We start from the raw sequence: 19,675 nt of genomic DNA, 5'->3' as shown, positions 1-19,675 counted from the left end.
CGTGTTTATTGTCAGTGAGATTTTTAGATTGCTAGGGTGTTGGAGGTTTTTGCTTGCATTTCTATTTTTCAGTTGACGCGTGAATGTTCACATAATTTTCCCAAAAATTGTTGACGTTGTTTTGTCGTTTAACACTGAATGTGATGTTTGCAGAGTAATAGAGGAATTCAAGCCTTAGATTTTCAGTCTCTTTGAAGGATCTGAAGACTCGTTCTTCTCTTTCGGGTTGACCTCAAATTGTTGGTAGGCTGTTGAGCAGGGAGATGGAAATGTGGCTGATCCTATTCCAGGGTCAATCAATCAAGAAATTTGTATAGCGCGCTACTCACCCAGAGGGTCTCAAGGCGCTTGGGGGAGAGGGGTCCGCTACTGCTCGAACAGCCAGGTCTTGAGTTGTTTCCTGAAGGAGAGGTGGTCTTGGGTGCGGCGGAGGTGGATGGGAAGGGACTTCCAAGTCTTGGCTGCCAGGTAGGAGAAGGATCTTCCGCCCATGGTGGCTCTTCGAATGCGTGGCACCATGGCGAGTCGATCACATTTGGAGGGTGGGAGTGTAGAAGGTCAGGCGGTTGTTCAGGTATGGGTGATTTCCATCAGATTGTTGGTCATGCTAAGAAGCCTAGCCGAGGATGTGGCCTTTACAATGCAGTGGTTGAGTGATGCGCTGTACTTCATTGAGTGTGCGCTCTTTTTTTTTTTTTTTTACGCTTCTGTTGTCTGGGAGTTGAAGTAATCTAATAGGGTGGTGGGAATGTGTCCATTGGATGGGGTGGCAGGAAGAGCTAAGAATTAATTAATGAAGTCCTTGTTCTGTCCTAAAGACCTGTAGATGAGATGGAAGGTGGCAGTCTGAGTTGCAGAGTGGGTAGTGGCACGTTGGGAGCATGGAGTTGTCACTTGCTTGTCTACGGTGCAGGAGGAGTAGGATTTATGTATGACCGTGAAGCCTCCTACATTCTTATGTGCGCAGTCCACACTACGGATGCTGTGAGTAGAAGGCCATCTAGAATGTGTTAGTGGATGTTTCTATGATGAAGAGAGCATCAGGCTTATAATAGGTGATATATATATAATCACCTATTATTATATATATAATGCCTGGTGTGTGGAGTACTTCAGAGCTCATGTTACTGAGCATGAGTGGGAATGTGTGTTTTGTATGTTGAGGGTGTGTGATAGTGAGATTTATGAGGTTGGCTCTCTGCGTTTCAAGGATGTTGCGAGCATTTGTGTCTTCTAGATCTTGATGCGATTGTTCGGATTGCCTGTATGAGGTGCAGGGTGAGCATATGATTATATATTACTTCTTTGGGTTCAGTGGTGCAGGGCCCTGGCACTAACCGGTTTAAACAAGCAGTTCCCTTGTCTGTGTCTGCCCTTTGCAGGAGTCTCCAAGGCGGTTGCATGCCCTGAGGTGTTGATTAATGTAGGAAGAAAGCAGGAAGTTGTACAGAGGAAGACTCGGAAGTGCATTGATGCCGCTATTTGTAGAGATGGATGATGGGGAATGCTAATAAGGCATTTCTGTGTGATAGAAGTGGCTGCTCGATCTTTGAATGGCTCCTAACCAACACTCGCTGAACCGTCATCAAAGCCCTCATCACCAGTAAGCTGGACTACGGGAATGTACTCTATACTGGAATCGGCACTCAACTGGCCTGAAGTCTGCAGATCCCCGAGGGTCAGCGAAGCCTACTTAGGTGGTGGTCCCATTTTTGGGGAAAATTACATAATATTAACAAATTACTAAAGTATGTATAAACAAAGAAGCAAACTGTAAAATTGCAAATTTTAAATTGTTCTATAAAGGTGAAGAAATTTGAAATTGGAGACCAAAATGTAAGTTGGTATCCTCGGATTGATGCATTTGCATTTCTCCCACAGATCAAACAGAATATGGTATGGATAATGGGTGGCATCAGTTGAATTTAGAAAATCTCCAAACTTCCCATCAAAATTAAAATGTTGATATTTTGTAAACTTATTTGTGAATTGAGTAAAATATTTCATCATGTGTATTTGTTTGGTAGATGCTTCTTTCCGTATTTTTGTGTATTTTGCTGTAATAATCATCGGAATTTCTCTGTTCAGGGTCCCCAGATTCAAGTAATGATTCAGTGGGCGTCTGACGATTCAATTCATGATTGAGTAGGTTTCTCCGGATTCAGCCACGATTAAGTGGGGGTCCACGGAAGTCAAGAGGTTTAGAACTGCTGCTCCTGACAATAAAAAAAAAAACCTCCACGTGCAGGCTCACCCTAACCTGCCACCCCGCGCTCAAATCACCTGGAGTTCAAAAAGCTGCACTGACTTCCAATCAACAAACGAGCTAACTTCAAACTCCTTGCACACATATACAAGGCTGCTGTGCTCAACATTGGTCCTACGTACCTCAACCACTGCATAAACTTCCACAAACCTACCAAACACCCCCACTCAACTGGACTCTTACTCAGCCCTAATAACACGAACCTCATCAAGCGGTCATGCCTTCTCCCATCTCACCCCTAAAACCTCGAGCGGCCTGCCCCCTGCACATCAGAGCCTCCTTCTCAGTTCTTGAATCCTGCAAGAATTGGGCAGAAGACCAGAACACCTAGCCCCAGCCATGGTTCTGCTCATACTGCTTCTGCTTCAACGCCGCCTGTGAGTTGTGCACTATACAAATGCACATAACAAAGCATTACAAGTGATGCTTCGGGTAGTGCTAGCTTTTCTTGCATGAACTTGAGGCGCCATGAGCCACTGGCAGAACGAAACTTGAGGACCCCTTGCAAGGTACGTGAAGGGTGCCCCTCTGAACTGAGTCAGGATCGCTCCAGACAGAGTACAGAGTATTATGCTGAGGGGCCCCCTGGAGCTTGGGAGCCCATCCCGCACCGCAAGGCTGTGGGGGGCTGGTACACGACACTGGCATGAGCAACACTAAGACAATGAAACCTGTAAAACTACCTTTAGAAACAACTATGAGTTTGGACTATATCCATGTTTGTTTTTTTGTTTTTTTAATCTTTAAAAAGGGTTTGTTTTGTTATGCAGGTGATACCTGGGAGAAATACATTTAATCAATGTTATAGTAAGATTTTGTGGGCACTCTCACTCGTGTCCAGTCAGTCTGTCTTTTCCCCACTTTAATTCCCAGGGTGCTTTATTTTGGAATGGGTTCTATAGAGCTGCTGTAACCCCATCTGCAGCAGTGTGCATGCGGTCTTGTGCAATGTTCCGCATGCCATGCACTGGGCCGCCCTTGCCGTGTCTTTCCTGCGGTTGGAACAATACTCCGCTTTGGCCCAAATTTTCATGCTATCTATGTTGACCCATATCATAAAAAATGCAAATCCAGGTGGTAAGCAGTTGCTGCTCATTTCTAGGTGAAATGTTCTCCGGGTGGGCCCACTTTCACTGACCTGCTGTTTACTGATGCAAAGTTTGAAGCCGTTTGAAGACTCGGTAAAAGATTTTGCTAGTTCTTTTTAACAAAAATCCCTTTACGCATTTGGCCAAAGTGGTAACCAGGTTCAGAGGCAGCACATAGCACTGTCGACAACAGTGACCAGGGTAGCTGAGCTGAAAAGCAGAGGCCCTCACTTTACCTATGCAAGACAGTGAGCCTGGGCTGGGATATTCACTTACTGGTTGATTCTGCAAGACTGTGAGGGAATGGGGATTTTTGGAGGGTGCCTTTATGCTGCTGGTTCGTGGGTAGGCAGAGGGTGTCCTGATGCCCTGGGTTCCAGCTGTTGGTGGGCTGTGGCCTGGGACCAGAGGCCCAGGCGTAGCACCCTTGAGTCTCCCAGCTCTCTTGCACTGTGCCCGGCACCTTTCGTGGTTGGTTTTGTGACGTGCCTTTCCTGTCTCTCTCCCTGTCCACAGCTTCACATAATAGAGGTGGGCCAGCCGGCCACCGGGAACCAGCCGTTCGTGAAGAAAGCTGTGGATGTCTTCTTCCCCCCGGAGGCACAGACCGACTTCCCCGTGGCCATGCAGGTAAGACACGGTGGCCCCAAATACTCTAGGCCCCATGCGTGCTGCATGTGCAGTGTAGTAGGCGAGAGCATTCTAGCAGAGAAGAGGCTTACACCTGCTGTGATGCTCAGTCTTACTGGGTTTTTGATACTGGGTTGGTGGCTGGTGTCCAGATTCACAAAGAAAATTGCCTTGCTGCCCCAATGTGTCAAAATGTGAGTGGAATGTTTGCAATTTGTATTTCATGTGCCATCTTTTTTTAATTTTGTTTGTAGGACTATTTTCTTTCTGGTTCGTGACATTTAGGAGTTTTTAGGTCTTACCTGCCTACAGCACGATTGCTTTCGCTGCAAGATGTATTGCGTACTTTAAGGGACTTGGAACCCACCCATTGCTTGCCATTCATTTGCTTGGTTGCCACTCTTATTTGCTGCCTCCTAATTGGCCTGCTCTTGTCAATGTCACTTCCTGTTCTTTCATTTAGAGCTTGGACCAAGCACTGATTGATTTGCTTTGATTAGTGTCATTCTGCTTTCCATCCACGACTTGCTGTGCTTCTGTACTATTTTATGTAGTGTTCCATCCATGTTGCTTATTCTCCTAAAATGTCTGTTGCTTTTTCCCCTCCCAACCCACACCCTTGTCTGTGTTGATTATTTCCCCTCGTTGTCTTGGTGGCATATGATGTAGCCAGTGCTGGCTGTGTCAGTTTTTTTTTTGTTGTAATCCTCCTGTTGCTGTCCCCTCCCTCCTGTTTTCCATGCTGCCCACGTTCACCAGCCATAAGTAAAAAATGTGTTATGTTGTGGCCAGCACTAACTGCTTCATAGCATGTTTTTTAGGTCTGGGCGGCGGTCTGCTCTGCGAAACTATGCAAAATGCCAAAAAAACGTATGTTCCGCGGAGTTCCCCAAGTGGTGGAGTGTGGGAAGTTGTGCTGCTCGCACTGAGTTTTAGCGCCAGAAGTTTGTCCTGCACTGTAAAACTAGTACAAACTGACGTACGTGTCGCACCAGAGGTCGCTGCTTCTTTCTGCCGCTCGAGTAGATATTCTACTCGAGCGGCAGCTTCCTCAACGCAAGCGGTAGTGACTGCTGCAACTTCCCATGTTTAGAAATCTCGCCAGGAGGTCTTCTGCGCGATTTTGCTCGCCCGCCCCCTTAACGAGGGTGAGTTGCGCAAAAAAAAACCTCCGTGCCACTTCGCAGAGTTTGTCAGAGTGGGCAAAACTCTGCGAACTTTGCTGGCGGAGTGGAATTCTTCCCCCACCCCTTATGTTTTCCTAGGTTTACTTTTAGTCCTGCTGCACAGCTTTGTTACTGTACAACATGGTAAAAGACATTTGCAAAGGCAAGGCCCAGTGGGTTTGTCAATTCTTCTCATCCCTGGGACTTCTGTTCTTGGGGCGTTGGTGACCTCTCCCACTGTCTGGGAGCCTCTCAGTGACGGGGTGTTTCTAGTCCTTGTTGGTTTGTATTTTGTTTAAATTAATTTCCCGATCTTTCTTTCAGCCTTTTGAGCAGCAGTTTGATTTAAATTAAACTTTCGAGCGAATCCTGCTCCGGTAGTATAATAATTATTATAAACATAAGTTGAGTTTAAACGGGTGTTGCCTCGCAGCGCTTTAAGGGTTTGTAACCCTCTACACATAAAGAAGTCGTAAAGAGCAGAAATAGTCACATGTCGCGCTATGAATGCCTGAATAGCACACGACACACGCTGGCGTGAATGTAGCTCCTAGAATCCTGGATGTGGTGAATGACAGAGCCAGGCCCACTGGCGCTGCTCCTGTCACCAGCCGCTCACAGAGGCTTCTTATTGGCTGTGAAAAGTGTACAAGGTGTATTGAGGACCTGCAACGAGGCACAGAAAAGTCTGCCGGGCGCGCTATCTGTCCTTCAAGGCGCTGCACCATATGATAACCCACCTGCCTTTACTGTGCCTGACCTGCCCCGCTGCTTGGTGCGAGGCACGGCTCTTTTACATGAAACTGAAAGAAATGTCGGACATGCAGTTTAGAAATGTAAATTAAGACAATGGCTACTCAGCCTTTCTTCCTTCAGAGGTTGAAAAGCTGAGCGCTCTTAAACAGGCCAATATTGTCGTTCTATCCAGTGCTCTGTAAATCGATTTAACAATGTGATTGCTAAACACGCGTGTTTTCGCACTGGCATGAATTTGAGATAAGCGGTGACTGCCCCTGGGATTTACTAGCCCCGCCGAACGCCCCTCCCCCCACTTTCCCGTTTCAAGGATGGGGGCTGCTGGGGTGGGGGGGTGCTTCAGATGGACTGTGTGCGCACCCTTCGCCCTCGGGGCAGTCCAGTGAGGTCACTGCAGGCTGCTGATTGGATCCGTTCCTGTCTGCTGCCACCCTTTGGGGTGTGTAGGTGCAGTCTGTGTCACATGCCCCCGTGTACTCCAGGGACATCCGCTGAAGCCCCTTCCCTCGATGTGCCAGGGGTCTCTGGCTGTGCCGTGGCCTGCCACAGGCTGACTCGTGTGCTGGCACGTCGGGTCACCTGAGGAAGGTGCAGCGGTGGGGCCTTCAGGGGGCTGAGGCGAACTACTAGTGCGCCCCCCACCCGCCGTGGCGAGTTGTCTCACCCTTTCCCGCTTGTCAGCAGCTCGGTGCAGTACAGGCCTTCAGCTAGGGTGACCAGATTCTCAAAACAAACAAGCATTTGCAATGCAATAGGTCTCGCATTAGGAAAGTTTGAGCTGTTGGTATTGTAAATGACAAATTTTATATTTATCTGTTGGTTTTGAAAATACCAAAATTAATAGCTTTGTCATTTACAATGCCAATAGTTTTAACTTTCGCAAATGTGACACCTATAGCATTTGTAATGCAATATGTGTTGTATTTACGTGACTTAGATGTTGAGTGCAGTGTAATTATGTGGCACTGAGTGGTATTTGGAGTGCATGTTGCATTGAGTGCAGTGTAATTATGTGGCGTGTAATTATGTGGCACTGAGTTGTATTTGGAGTGTATGTTGCATTGAGTGCAGTGTAATTATGTGGTGTGTAATTATGTGGCACTGAGTTGTATTTGGAGTGTATGTTGCATTGAGCGCAGTCTAATCAGTAGAGTGTAATTATGTGGCGTGTAATTATGTGGCACTGAGTGGTATTTGGAGTGTATGTTGCATTGAACACAGTCTAATCAGTAGAGTGTAATTATGTGGCGTGTAATTATGTGGCACTGAGTGGTATTTGGAGTGTATTTTGCATTGAGTGCAATGTAACTATGTGGCATGTAATTATGTGGCACTGAGTGGTATTTGGAGTGTATGTTGCATTGAGTGCAGTGTAATTATGTGGCACCGAGTGGTATTTGGAGTGTATGTTGCGTTGAGTGCAGTGTAATTACGTGGCGTGTAATTATGTGGAGTGTATGATGTATTCAGTAGAGTGTAATTGTGTGGCGTGCAATTATGTGGCACTGAGTGGTATTGTTTGGAGTGTATGTTGCATTGAGTGCAGTGTAATTATGTAGCATATAATCGTGGCACTGAGTGGTATTGTGTGGAGTGTGTGTTGCATTGAGTGCAGTGTAATTATGTAGCGTATAATCGTGGCACTGAGTGGTATTGTGTGGAGTGTGTTGCATAGGGTCCAAACCATGAGGCGAGCCCTCACCCCCCCCCCCTAGACACTTGCTTGTTGTTTATCAACTTCATGTTAAGCAATCACAATCCGGCCCTCGAGCCCAGGCTCCTTCCTGCCAGTGAGATAGATCAAAAGAGACTTCTTGACCGTGCACAGACAGGCAAAGGGAAAAGAACACAACCCTTCTGAGATGCAGGTAGGTTACGTTTTAAATAAATACTATTGTGGCGACTCGTTACACATTTTTGCCAATACTAATATTGCATTGTGAGTACAGAATGAGTTCTCTTCCATGACCGTTTTTTTTTCCCAGCTCCTCCTGTCTGATAAGGGTCTAGCAAGACTTCTGTGAGCACACTGCTCTCCCCGACCCTGCGCGGCTGACGGGTATCACAAGGGTCGACAGAAAGAACATTATGCACAGATTCTGCTACAAAATATATCGGCCAGAATAAAATACATACTACCAAACCAATATGACTAAGAAAACAATCTGAAAGTATGTATAGGCAATTGTATATTTATTATGCTTAATATCTACGTACCTTGAAGATTGTCAAGGTACATGTAGTTGGAGGTAAGAACAGTGCATCCATACTGGTCTATGTATTCTCGCTTACCTTCATGATATTCCGTGGCAGGATATTTAAACTCACTACTCCGTTATGAAGCTTCCCAGAGTTTATGGTGGGAACAAATCGCACTTCACCTCGCCTGCTTGCTGTTGGCTCTGAACTCACCACACACTAGGTGCCCCAGAGAGGAGGGTGGGAACGCCCCACCTGCATGCTATTGAGTGATGATGAATTCCTTGCGCAGTGATAGGAATACCCATCCAAGTGTGCGACAAAGACTACTGTGTTGTGGTTCAGTTTGACTATCCCTTGTCAAAGAACACAAAAATGTGTGGACCCCGAAGAATGTTTCCAGGAGAGGGGAAAAAGGCCCTAAGGTTTTGCATAGGGCTGGTCCCTGCTTCCCTTTCCTGTCCTGCAGTGGAGAAATGAGGCGGGGAGATTTACTCTGTTCACAAAACTGGGACCAATCCAACACCATGCCTGATGACTCCGTGAGCTAAGTCAACCCTTCTTAAGAACTGCGTGTGACTCATGGACACCGCTTTGGATGCCAAAGGTCCAACTCAGCCTTTCATCGTTCTGAGGTAACAAACACTTTAAAGCAGCATCCCCTAGCTTGTGGGTGTGCCCTGCCCATCACGTCTTTCTGCTGCGCCCAGTCAGCAGCGGCCCCACCCACGTCCCGAAACTTGGGGGGCCTTTAAAACAGTGGGGCGACGTTCCTCCACGTTAATGGAGGAACCACCTCTGGATATTCTTATGGGGAGGAATCTGCACGAGGGTATATCAATCAGAAAACGGAAGGTGGCCTCAGCAATTACCAGTGGCGGGGATAAATTCAAGCTTTCCACCTATCACATTGGATTTTCCTGCTAATAGCACCGGCGTGCAACATCAATAGCAACAAGCACCAACTACCCGGGAAATAAAAACATTGTTGAAGTTCACAAAAGTAATCATTGATGTGAGCGGCAATTGAGAAATGAGCATTAATCAATCAATGATGCGCTGGCACCAAAAAGACGATATTCAAACGCATACCCCTAACATTATCAGGCCACCCTAAAAAATAGTAGCTCAAAGCGCCGTCGTCATTTTTAGGGTGCCATTGAATCAACTTACAATATGTCTAACTAATTCCAACATCAATTACACAACCTAACACGCATTGGCCGCGTGAATTCGAGGGTGCCTACCGCTCTTGCCCCCAAAAGAAATCACCGCCGCAGCCCTGCTCCGTGAAAACCGGAAGTCAGGCACTTTTGGCCGAGACAGGGGCGGGGCCTGCAATCCAGCAGGAAGTTCCGCCCACCGCCGCCGAGGAAGCAGTGAAGCCGGCCGACTCCGACCAGAGCTGCAGAGGAGACACGGAACACGCCGAAAGAGCCCGGTGAGTGGGAGGGGGGGGGAGGGGGGTGTACGCGTGTGTGTCTGTTCGAATGTGTCTGTGTGTGCGCGTGGGTCTGCGTGTGTGCGCGTGGGTCTGCGTGTGTGTATGCAGTGTGTGTATGCAGTGTGTGTGGCTGTGTATGTGCGCATGCGTGACTGTGGAGTGTGTTTGCGCAAGGGAATGAGACACGAGAGGGGCAAGGCGACGTGCGCGCCCACGAGGTGAAATCCGCGTCCGCGCCCCTCTCGTGTCCACTCTCCCAAATATGGGCAACATTAGTTGTCTTCGCTGACAGCTTGCAATGCTTTCGCATTGCAAGCTAGGTCAGCTCGACCTAAAAACGGGGACAGGTCATGGACATAGAAGTAGGACTACGGTTTGCAGTAACCATCGACTTAAAAGTAGGACTATTTGACAGCGGTCATAGACATAGAAAAGGGACTACAATGACAGCTCCCTCCACAGACCGAGATGAAGCATTACAGACAACAAATCCGAGGTCTTTTATTGGAACCTCTCTCCTTTACACAGCAGCATTAGTACTTTTTATTACATTTACACTTTTAAGCACTATAGCATATATTTGCCAAAAATCAATAAGACATCACAGGCTAGCAAACGCCTGTGCAAAGAGAGCATGCGCGTGCATGCTCAACCGGAACAATGAAAAACTGGGACATTTCTGTGTTTAAACTGGACACTATTTGAAAACAGGGACATTTGAGTCACTTGGAGAAAAGTGTCTGGACACGGGGACACGTCTCCAAAAACGGGGACCATCCTGGGAACACGGGGATGTCTGGTCACCCTACCTTCAGCATACACTTGCATGAGAGCCTCCTGCAATTATGTACACGGACTCCTGCGGGGCCGACTCGGTGCTTAATCCTTTTGAAGTTTGCACACAGCTGGGTAATGCCGTCAGTTATTTACGCTCTCAGAGCTGCGTTGGGTTTGTAAAGTGCACTGTGTAAAAAGTCGTCGTTCTTCTGAACGGCGATGCGCCCAGTGTTCCCGCGTACCTCGTTTCAGTGCGGCTCTGAGATTGTGTAAAGCAGCCGTGCGCACTGAGTCCGAATGAGGCGCCTTCGAGGCGTGTTATGCAATATTCTTTGCATCCGCGGCTCTCGCCAGGCCCTGCCGGAAGCGATGTTTTAAAAGGTTTCCTTTTATGCCCCCGTGCGCGGCTGAAGAGCTGGCGCAGCGCTTCGAGGCGCGGTAGGAGAAGCCTGCAGCGCTCAGAGGATGGCGCAGGAGCCCCGCCGAGACCGCCAAGGGCACTGTGTCCGCACGGCCTGTCCAGTAGGGGAGGAGGCTGGACCCCCGAGGATGGCTCTCGCCGTCTCCTGCCCTTAGCATCAGGGGAGACCGGGGAGCAGGCGCCGGACTTACCCGACGCGAGTCAACCTCCCTCATGATTGTCACAGCCGGGCTGGTCCAGCCCTCCGTGTGCCTTCTCCCTGACTATCCATCACTGTACTCCCACAGACACCAGTGGGAGGGCACCTCGCCAGATACAGCGTCTAGTCCTACTGCAGGTTACTCACGCTGCTGCGGTTCATTCTCTGACGCGAATTTTGTGTGCAGCGAAACCTCCACGATTTTGAATCAACGGTTCGGTGCGCTATCAGACGGCCCGTACTTCACAGGTTCCTTACACTGTCACGCGGCCCGTACCTCAAAGGTTCCTTACACTGTCACGCGGCCCGTACCTCAAAGGTTCCTTACACTGTCACGCGGCCCGTTTCTTACTCAGTGGCCCGTACCTCAAAGGTTCCTTACACTGTCACGCGGCCCGTACCTCAAAGGTTCCTTACACTGTCACGCGGCCCGTACCTCAAAGCTTCCTTACACTGTCACGCGGCCCGTACCTCAAAGGTTCCTTACACTGTCACGCGGCCCGTACCTCAAAGGTTCCTTAGTCATGCACGCACGCAGCCCGTACTTTCCCGTACACAGGTGACTGAGGGGCACAGGATGCAAAGAACATGAAAGAAATTCATGAGGTTGTTTGGAGGGCAAGTGAAGGGGTGAAAGGGGCTATTAAGTAGGGCGCAGAGTGAAAGGGGAGGAGTGAAACAGGTGCGATGGTTTGAGAATGGGTGGGGAAAGTGAGAAGTAGTATGGCCATGATTAAGCGATCTGTTCTACAGTGATGCATTGTTAATAAAGGTAATGTTTGCAGCCTTGTCCTAATGAATGGCCTTTGACTCTTCAATAACAGCTTGGAGTGTGGTTATTGCTCGAAGCTTCCTTAAAGTCACGCGGCTCGTACTTCAAAGGTTCCTTAAACTGTCACGCGGCCCGTACTTTAAAATAAACTTTGACATCCGTTCGAATCGCCGTGCGTGCACAGTGCACTCTGTTTTTCAGGACCGGCCGCCATCTTCTGGTGTGTACGTTGAAATCCCGCTCCTGTGTTTGTGTGGTTCCGTAACTTCATCACTGCAGTTGCCCCTCCCTGCACCTGAGCGCCCCCTGCAGGGGAAAGGAAGGTTTGCTCTGTGCTGCATGAAGGCAGCTTCACGGCGATCCAACTCTCGGCGCTGGGCAATATCCTTGTTGAATCAAAAACACCTTAAATATAAAGAATCCAAAATTCGAACTAGCCACAGTTAACTTTATCGCACGTGTTATGTATGTTCAGGGCACTAGTCCGACGGAAAACACCAAGACTAATTATCATGTGCAGTTCACAATGACGTCGCAGAAGTGACTGTACGAAGTGATTTCATGGTCTTTTAATAATACTCAATTAGAAGGCAAAGGGCCTATTTTAAACAATACATTTTCACATACTCAATATTTTTTTTTAAAGTTTTACCCTTTTCTAAATTGTGCATTTTTCGACATATAAATATGCATGACTGACTCGGAAATGGGTGAACGTGACTCTTTTTAAACAGACCTGTGGTGCTCAGTAATGGCTTGTTTAAATGGCTTTTAGTGAGTATACAAAAAAGCATTTTCTTGGTTAACTTAAAATTTGCTGTAAATTCACGCTTTCTGCTGATGTTTTTTATTCCGTTTCAAAGCACAAAGGGCTTCAGATTTGTAGATAAAACCAGACTGGTTAATGGTGTGACACTCTCCGTTCCTCAGTAAGGGAATAAAACATCCCCTTTTCCACCCCATTCTTTCAAGTACAAGCGATGCTGGCCAGAGCAGGTTACTCGCAGTCTTTGCAAATGCAGGTCGCTGCAGGTCTGGGGCACAAGGTGACCCGAGGTGTCACTTGTGTCCCAGCACAGCAGCTACCTTCATTTGGGATGGGTCCTCGGGCTAAGTGTAGGCCCTTTCTAAAACAAGCATTTGTAAATCCAGAAGGCCTTGCTTATGTTGTGGGAGCTATTGGCTTTGTCAATGTCTTTTAGCCTTTGGAGAGCAGCATGGCTCCTGTGCAGTATAGCTAAAAGTGGGTGGGAAAAGCGCTATAAGGTCAATAAAAAAATGGGGGGGGGGCACAATGCAGAAAGGTTAAAAAAAACAGATGCTGCTTACGCTGGCAGTGTCATACCGCTTTTTAGGTCTCGACCTCTGCCAATGCGCTTGCGCATTGCAGATGTCGAGACATATAGAGGCGGAACAGGAAAGCTGACCAAGAGGGCTTTGGCAGGCGGATTACGCTGATTGTACGTGCCCATGCACTCGCTTGCCATTTGCGCATTGCAGATGTCGAGACATATAGAGGCGGAACAGGAAAGCTGACCAAGAGGGCTTTGGCAGGCGGATTACGCTGATTGCACGTGCCCGTGCACGCGTTTGCCATTTGTTCCCCGAGCCGCCTGCATCATCGCATCGGACCCACCACAGCAATGCCGAGAGCTTCAGATTTCAAAGGCATGCTCTCCACCGCCCCCCTCTGCGCAATGCCAGAGCTTCCCCCGCCCCCCTCCGCGCAATGCCAGAGCTTTTCACTTCAAAACAACCTCAAAGGCTTCACAATTACCAGTGGGGTGGACGCGTTTGCCTGTGATCTGACACAACAGAAAGCAAGCTGCCCTCTCGAGACAGGCAAATTAAACGCACAGGCATGGAGACAGCCGACACCTGCTTCAGCCACTATATGGGGAGACTGATCTAGTGTCCGACTGAAGACACCGCACGCTGAATGCAATGTAGAATTTCCCCACCTCAAGAATACTGGCGGCCTAACAGGTGGGTACTTGTTGTCTGCAAACACCTGTACTTTGTTTATTCTTGGGTCGGAAAGGTCCCATACATGCAGAACTATGCAAACTAATACATGTATAGTTACATAACACCGAAAAAGCCACCTCTGTAGATTTCCTAAGCAATTTTGTGAGGGATTTTCTTCCCATAATGGGTCGTGCATTATGTGGCTACACCTTCTCAGTTTGCGCTCCAAAGCTGTACCTCACTGTGCGCAGCGCTACGAGTGTGATACACTAGTGTTAGACCAGTCCTAACACTAATAAACGCCTTTCTTCCCTCGCACTGGACTTCTGTTCCGACCACGGATCCCTGCTGTAACAGCCACCGATGCTCCTCAAATGAATACACAAACCCACCACAGACTCTGCCCGCGCTCAGCATCCCTCGTAGGGCTCGCTCTCATTCAGTTAATAGAGTTGAACGACGCTTCAGCTGAGTCTCGAAGCACTGTAACTGTCTCGAAGCGCTATGTCTGGGAGGAGACACGGAGCTAGTGCTCATTTAAAGGGGTTGTTTGCACACAGCCATGTTTCCTGCGCTCCCTCTGTCGGGCTGATTGACCTACGGCCAGGTGACAGCGCAGGGAGGCAACCTTGAGGTGATTAATAATCTCTTTAGGTTGCTACGTTACTATTGGAGGAAAAAAAAATTAACTTTACAGCACATTAAGATTTACTAATGTTTTGCTTTTTATGCAATTACATATCGCGGAATGTAAACCCTAATGTATTGCACCGTTGTTCATAGCCACTTGTGGGCGTTCTTTTTCGTAAGGCAGCGCTATACTTCAGACAGGGGCCTTGTACATTTTGAATTCGGCAACTTTTTCTTTACGTTACAACTTTGCCCCTATAAAATAAAGTACTTTATTGTTGGAACTGTAAATCCTTAGCTTTTTACATTTATTTTTTGCAATGCAACCATTCAACAAAGGAAATAGTTATGGCTGATTGTATGTGTCATTTGACTTTTCTTATAAATGCTTGTTTGTTTTTGCCCCCCAAAAATCCTACACTTGCTGCTAATTATTCACGTAACGCCGTTTGGCTGCAAAGGATTCAGCCCAGCCCCGCTTTCCATTTGCCCTAAACATTATTAGCACTACACTTTACTTAACCAGCTTTAAGTGAGCCGGGTCCAAGCGGGTGCTGCAACAGGTGCTAATAATGCTTTCTGTTGTTTTGAACGTTACTGTAGGGAGAAAGCAAAATCTTTACTGTACAGCAGAATACAATTTTAATGTATTTTGCCTTTTATGCAAATATATGTAGCGGAATATCAGTTCTAATGTTTTGCACCGTTGTACATAGTCACTCGTTGTTATTGCCGTATTTTGAGCACGCTGTCTCAGAACTGTAATGTTTGCCTTGGCATTATTTGGGTTATTAGAACACTGTAGCGGAGGAATTTTACCGGAAACACATTCATAATAAATATACAAGTTATAACACGGTAAAAATGACTCCTACTACAGTCTTGTAAATATACAAAATGCCGGGGCAGAAATGACAGTTTACAGCTGACCCTCACACCCCTAACCCTCACCCCCCCTCACCCCCCCTCACCCCCCCTCACCCAACCTCACCCAACCTCACCCAACCTCTCACCTGCACTTACTCTCTCACCCTCTCCCCCTCACATCCCCTCCCCCTCACATCCCCTCCCCCTCATCTCCTCCCCCTCATCTCCTCCCCCTCACATCCCCTCCCCCTCACATCCCCTCCCCCTCACACCCCCTCCCCCTCACATCCCCTCCCCCTCACACCCCTCCCCCTCACATCCCCTCCCCCTCACATCCCCTCCCCCTCACATCCCCTCACCCTCCCACCCCCACTCACCCTCACACCCCCACTCACCCTCACACCCTCACACCCCACTCACCCTCACACCCCCACTCACCCTCTCACCCTCACACCCCACTCACCCTCACACCCCCACTCACCCTCACACCCCCACTCACCCTCACACCCCCACTCACCCTCACACCCCCACTCACCCTCACACCCCCACTCACCCTCACACCCCCACTCACCCTCACTCTCACCCACCCCCTCACTCTCACCCACCCCCTCACTCTCACCCACCCCCTCACTCTCACCCACCCCCTCACTCTCACCCACCCCCTCACTCACCCCCATCCTCACAACCCCTCATTCTCCCCCTCACACCCCCTCATTCTCCCCCTCACACCCCCTCATTCTCCCCCTCACACCCCCTCATCCTCCCCCTCACACCCCCTCATCCTCCCCCTCACACCCCCTCATCCTCCCCCCTCACACCCCCTCATTCTCCCCCTCACACCCTCTCATCCTCCCCCTCACACCCTCTCATCCTCCCCCTCACACCCTCTCATCCTCCCCCTCACACCCTCTCATCCTCCCCCTCACACCCTCTCATCCTCCCCCCACACACCCCCTCATCCTCCCCCACACACCCCCTCATCCTCCCCCTCACACCCCCTTACCCCCTCATACCTCATCCTCTCCCTCACACAACCGGATCCTCCCCCTCACACATCCTCTCCCCCTCACACATCCTCTCCCCCTCACACATCCTCTCCCCCTCACACCCCCTCACACCCACTCATCCCACCCTCACACCCCTCACACATCCTCTCCCCCTCACACCCCCCACACCCCTCATCCCACCCCCACACCCCTCATCCCACCCCCGCACCCCTCATCCCACCCCCGCACCCCTCATCCCACCCCCGCACCCCTCATCCCACCCCCGCACCCCTCATCCCACCCTCGCACCCCTCATCCCACCCTCGCACCCCTCATCCCACCCTCGCACCCCTCATCCCACCCTCGCACCCCTCATCCCACCCTCGCACCCCTCATCCCACCCTCGCACCCCTCATCCCACCCTCACACCCCCTATCTCACCCCCTATCTCACCCTCACACACCCTCACACACCCTCATCCCACCCTCACACACACTCTCCTCACCCACCCTCACACACCCTCACACCCCTCATCCTCCCCCCTCAAACCCCCTCATCCTCCCCCCTCACACCCTTCATCCTCCCCCTCACACATCCTCTCCCCCTATTACCCCCTCTCCCTCACATCCCCTCACACACCCTCACCCTCTCACCATTACCCACCCTCTCACCATTACCCACTCTTACTCACCCTCTCACCCTCTCACCCTTTCACCCTCTCACCCCTCATTCTCACACACCCTCACCCCTTCATCCTCCCCCTCACACCCCTTCATCCTCCCCCTCACACCCCTTCATCCTCCCCCTCACACCCCTTCATCCTCCCCCACACACACCTTCATCCTCCCCCACACACACCCTCATCCTCCCCCACACACACCCTCATCCTCCCCCACACACACCCTCATCCTCCCCCACACACACCCTCATCCTCCCCCACACACACCCTCATCCTCCCCCACACACACCCTCATCCTCCCCCCCACACACCCTCATCCTCCCCCACACACACACACACACCCTCATCCTCCCCCACACACACACCCTCATCCTCCCCCACACACACCCTCTCCCCCTCACACCCCCCTCTCCCCCTCACACCCCCCTCTCCCCCTCACACCCCCCTCACCCTTACTCACCCTTACCCACCCTCTCACCCTTACCCACCCTCTCACCCTTACCCACCCTCTCACCCTTACTCACCCTTACCCACCGTCTCACCCTTACCCACCCTCTCACCCTCTCACCCTTACCCATTCTCTCACACGTACAACCACACCCACGTACAACCACACCCAACAAGTGCAACCACACCCAACAACAAGTGCAACCACACCCAACAACAAGTGCAACCACACCCAACAACAAGTGCAACCACACCCAACAACAAGTGCAACCACACCCAACAACAAGTGCAACCACACCCAACAACAAGTGCAACCACACCCAACAACAAGTGCAACCACACCCAACAAGTGCAACCACACCCAACCACACGTGCAACCACACCCAACCACACGTACAACCACACCCAACCACACGTACAACCACACCCAACCACACGTACAACCACACGTACAACCACACGTACAACCACACGTACAACCACACGTACAACCACACGTACAACCACACGTACAACCACACGTACAACCACACGTACAACCACACGTACAACCACACGTACAACCACACGTACAACCACATACACACAACCACACACAACCACATACACACAACCACACACACCTATCTATCTATCGCCCTCACTCGATCTATCTATCGCCCTCACTCTATCTATCTATCGCACTCACTCTATCTATCTATCGCACTCACTCGATCTATCTATTGCCCCACCACAGCATCACTCGGGGGCACCACAGCATCACTGAACGCCACAGCATCACTCGTCGCCACCACAACGTTAATCTGTGCAACCACTCAACCACACACACAACCTCACAACCACACACACAACCTCACAACCACACACACAACCACACAACCACACACACAACCACACAACCACACACAACCCCACAACCACTCAACCACACAAACACATACACCCAACCACACCCCCAAACACCCAACCACACACACAAACAACACCCAACCACACACAACCACAAACAGCCCCACATACAACCTCACACACACACCCAACACGTACAACCACACCCAACAACACGTACAACCACACCCAACAACACGTACAACCACACCCAACAACACGTACAACCACACCCAACAACACGTACAACCACACCCAACAACACGTACAACCACACCCAACAACACGTACAACCACACCCAACAACACGTACAACCACACCCAACAACACGTACAACCACATCCAACAACACGTACAACCACACCCAACAACACGTACAACCACACCCAACCACACCCAACCACACCCAACCACACGTACAACCACACACACACAACCACATACACACAACCACATACACACAACCACATACACACAACCACATACACACAACCACATACACACAACCACATACACACAACCACATACACACAACCACACACACACAACCACACACACAACCACACACACACAACCACACACACACAACCACACACAACCACACACACACACAACCACACACACACACACAACCACACACACACACAACCACACACACACAACCACACACACACAACCACACACACACACAACCACACACACACAACCACACACACACAACCACACACACACAACCACACACAACCACACACACACAACCACACACACACAACCACACACACACACAACCACACACACACACAACCACACACACACACACACACACACAACCACACACACACACAACCACACACACAACCACACACACACACAACCATTCAACCACACACACAACCATTCAACCACACACACAACCATTCAACCACACACAACCATTCAACCACACACAACCATTCAACCACACACACAACCATTCAACCACACACACAACCATTCAACCACACACACAACCATTCAACCACACACACCAACCACTCAACCACACACAACCACTCAACCACACACACAACCACACAACCACAACCACTCAAACACATACATACAACACCCAACCACACACACAAACACCCTACCACACACACAACCACACACACAGACAGCCACACATACAACCTCACACACACAACCATACACACGTACAACCACACCCAACAACACGTGCAACCACACCCAACACGTGCAACCACACCCAACAACACGTACAACCACACCCAACAACACGTACAACCACACCCAGCAACACGTACAACCACACCCAACCACACGTACAACCACACCCAACCACACGTACAACCACATACACACAACCACACGTACAACCACATACACACAACCACACGTACAACCACACGTACAACCACACGTACAACCACACGTACAACCACACGTACAACCACACGTACAACCACACGTACAACCACACGTACACAA

At 49.7% G+C, this 19,675-nt stretch overlaps 1 protein-coding gene across 4 annotated transcripts in view; it reads left to right on the top strand.

The window, feature by feature from the left end:
• Positions 1-19,675, top strand: part of LOC147678987 (clathrin heavy chain 1-like) — a 393,670-nt gene that overhangs the window by 135,411 nt on the left and 238,584 nt on the right. For all 4 annotated transcript variants that reach the window (XM_086942714.1, XM_086942712.1, XM_086942713.1 and 1 more), the window contains exon 5: positions 3,871-3,984. In XM_086942714.1, the coding sequence (XP_086798840.1) occupies positions 3,871-3,984 (114 nt within the window). The remainder of the gene's footprint in view (positions 1-3,870; positions 3,985-19,675) is intronic.

The sequence above is a fragment of the Lissotriton vulgaris genome, chromosome 11 (genome assembly GCF_964263255.1).
Source record: "Lissotriton vulgaris chromosome 11, aLisVul1.2, whole genome shotgun sequence".
NCBI classification, from domain to species: domain Eukaryota; kingdom Metazoa; phylum Chordata; class Amphibia; order Caudata; family Salamandridae; genus Lissotriton; species Lissotriton vulgaris.
This window is presented reverse-complemented; position numbering and strand designations above follow the sequence as displayed.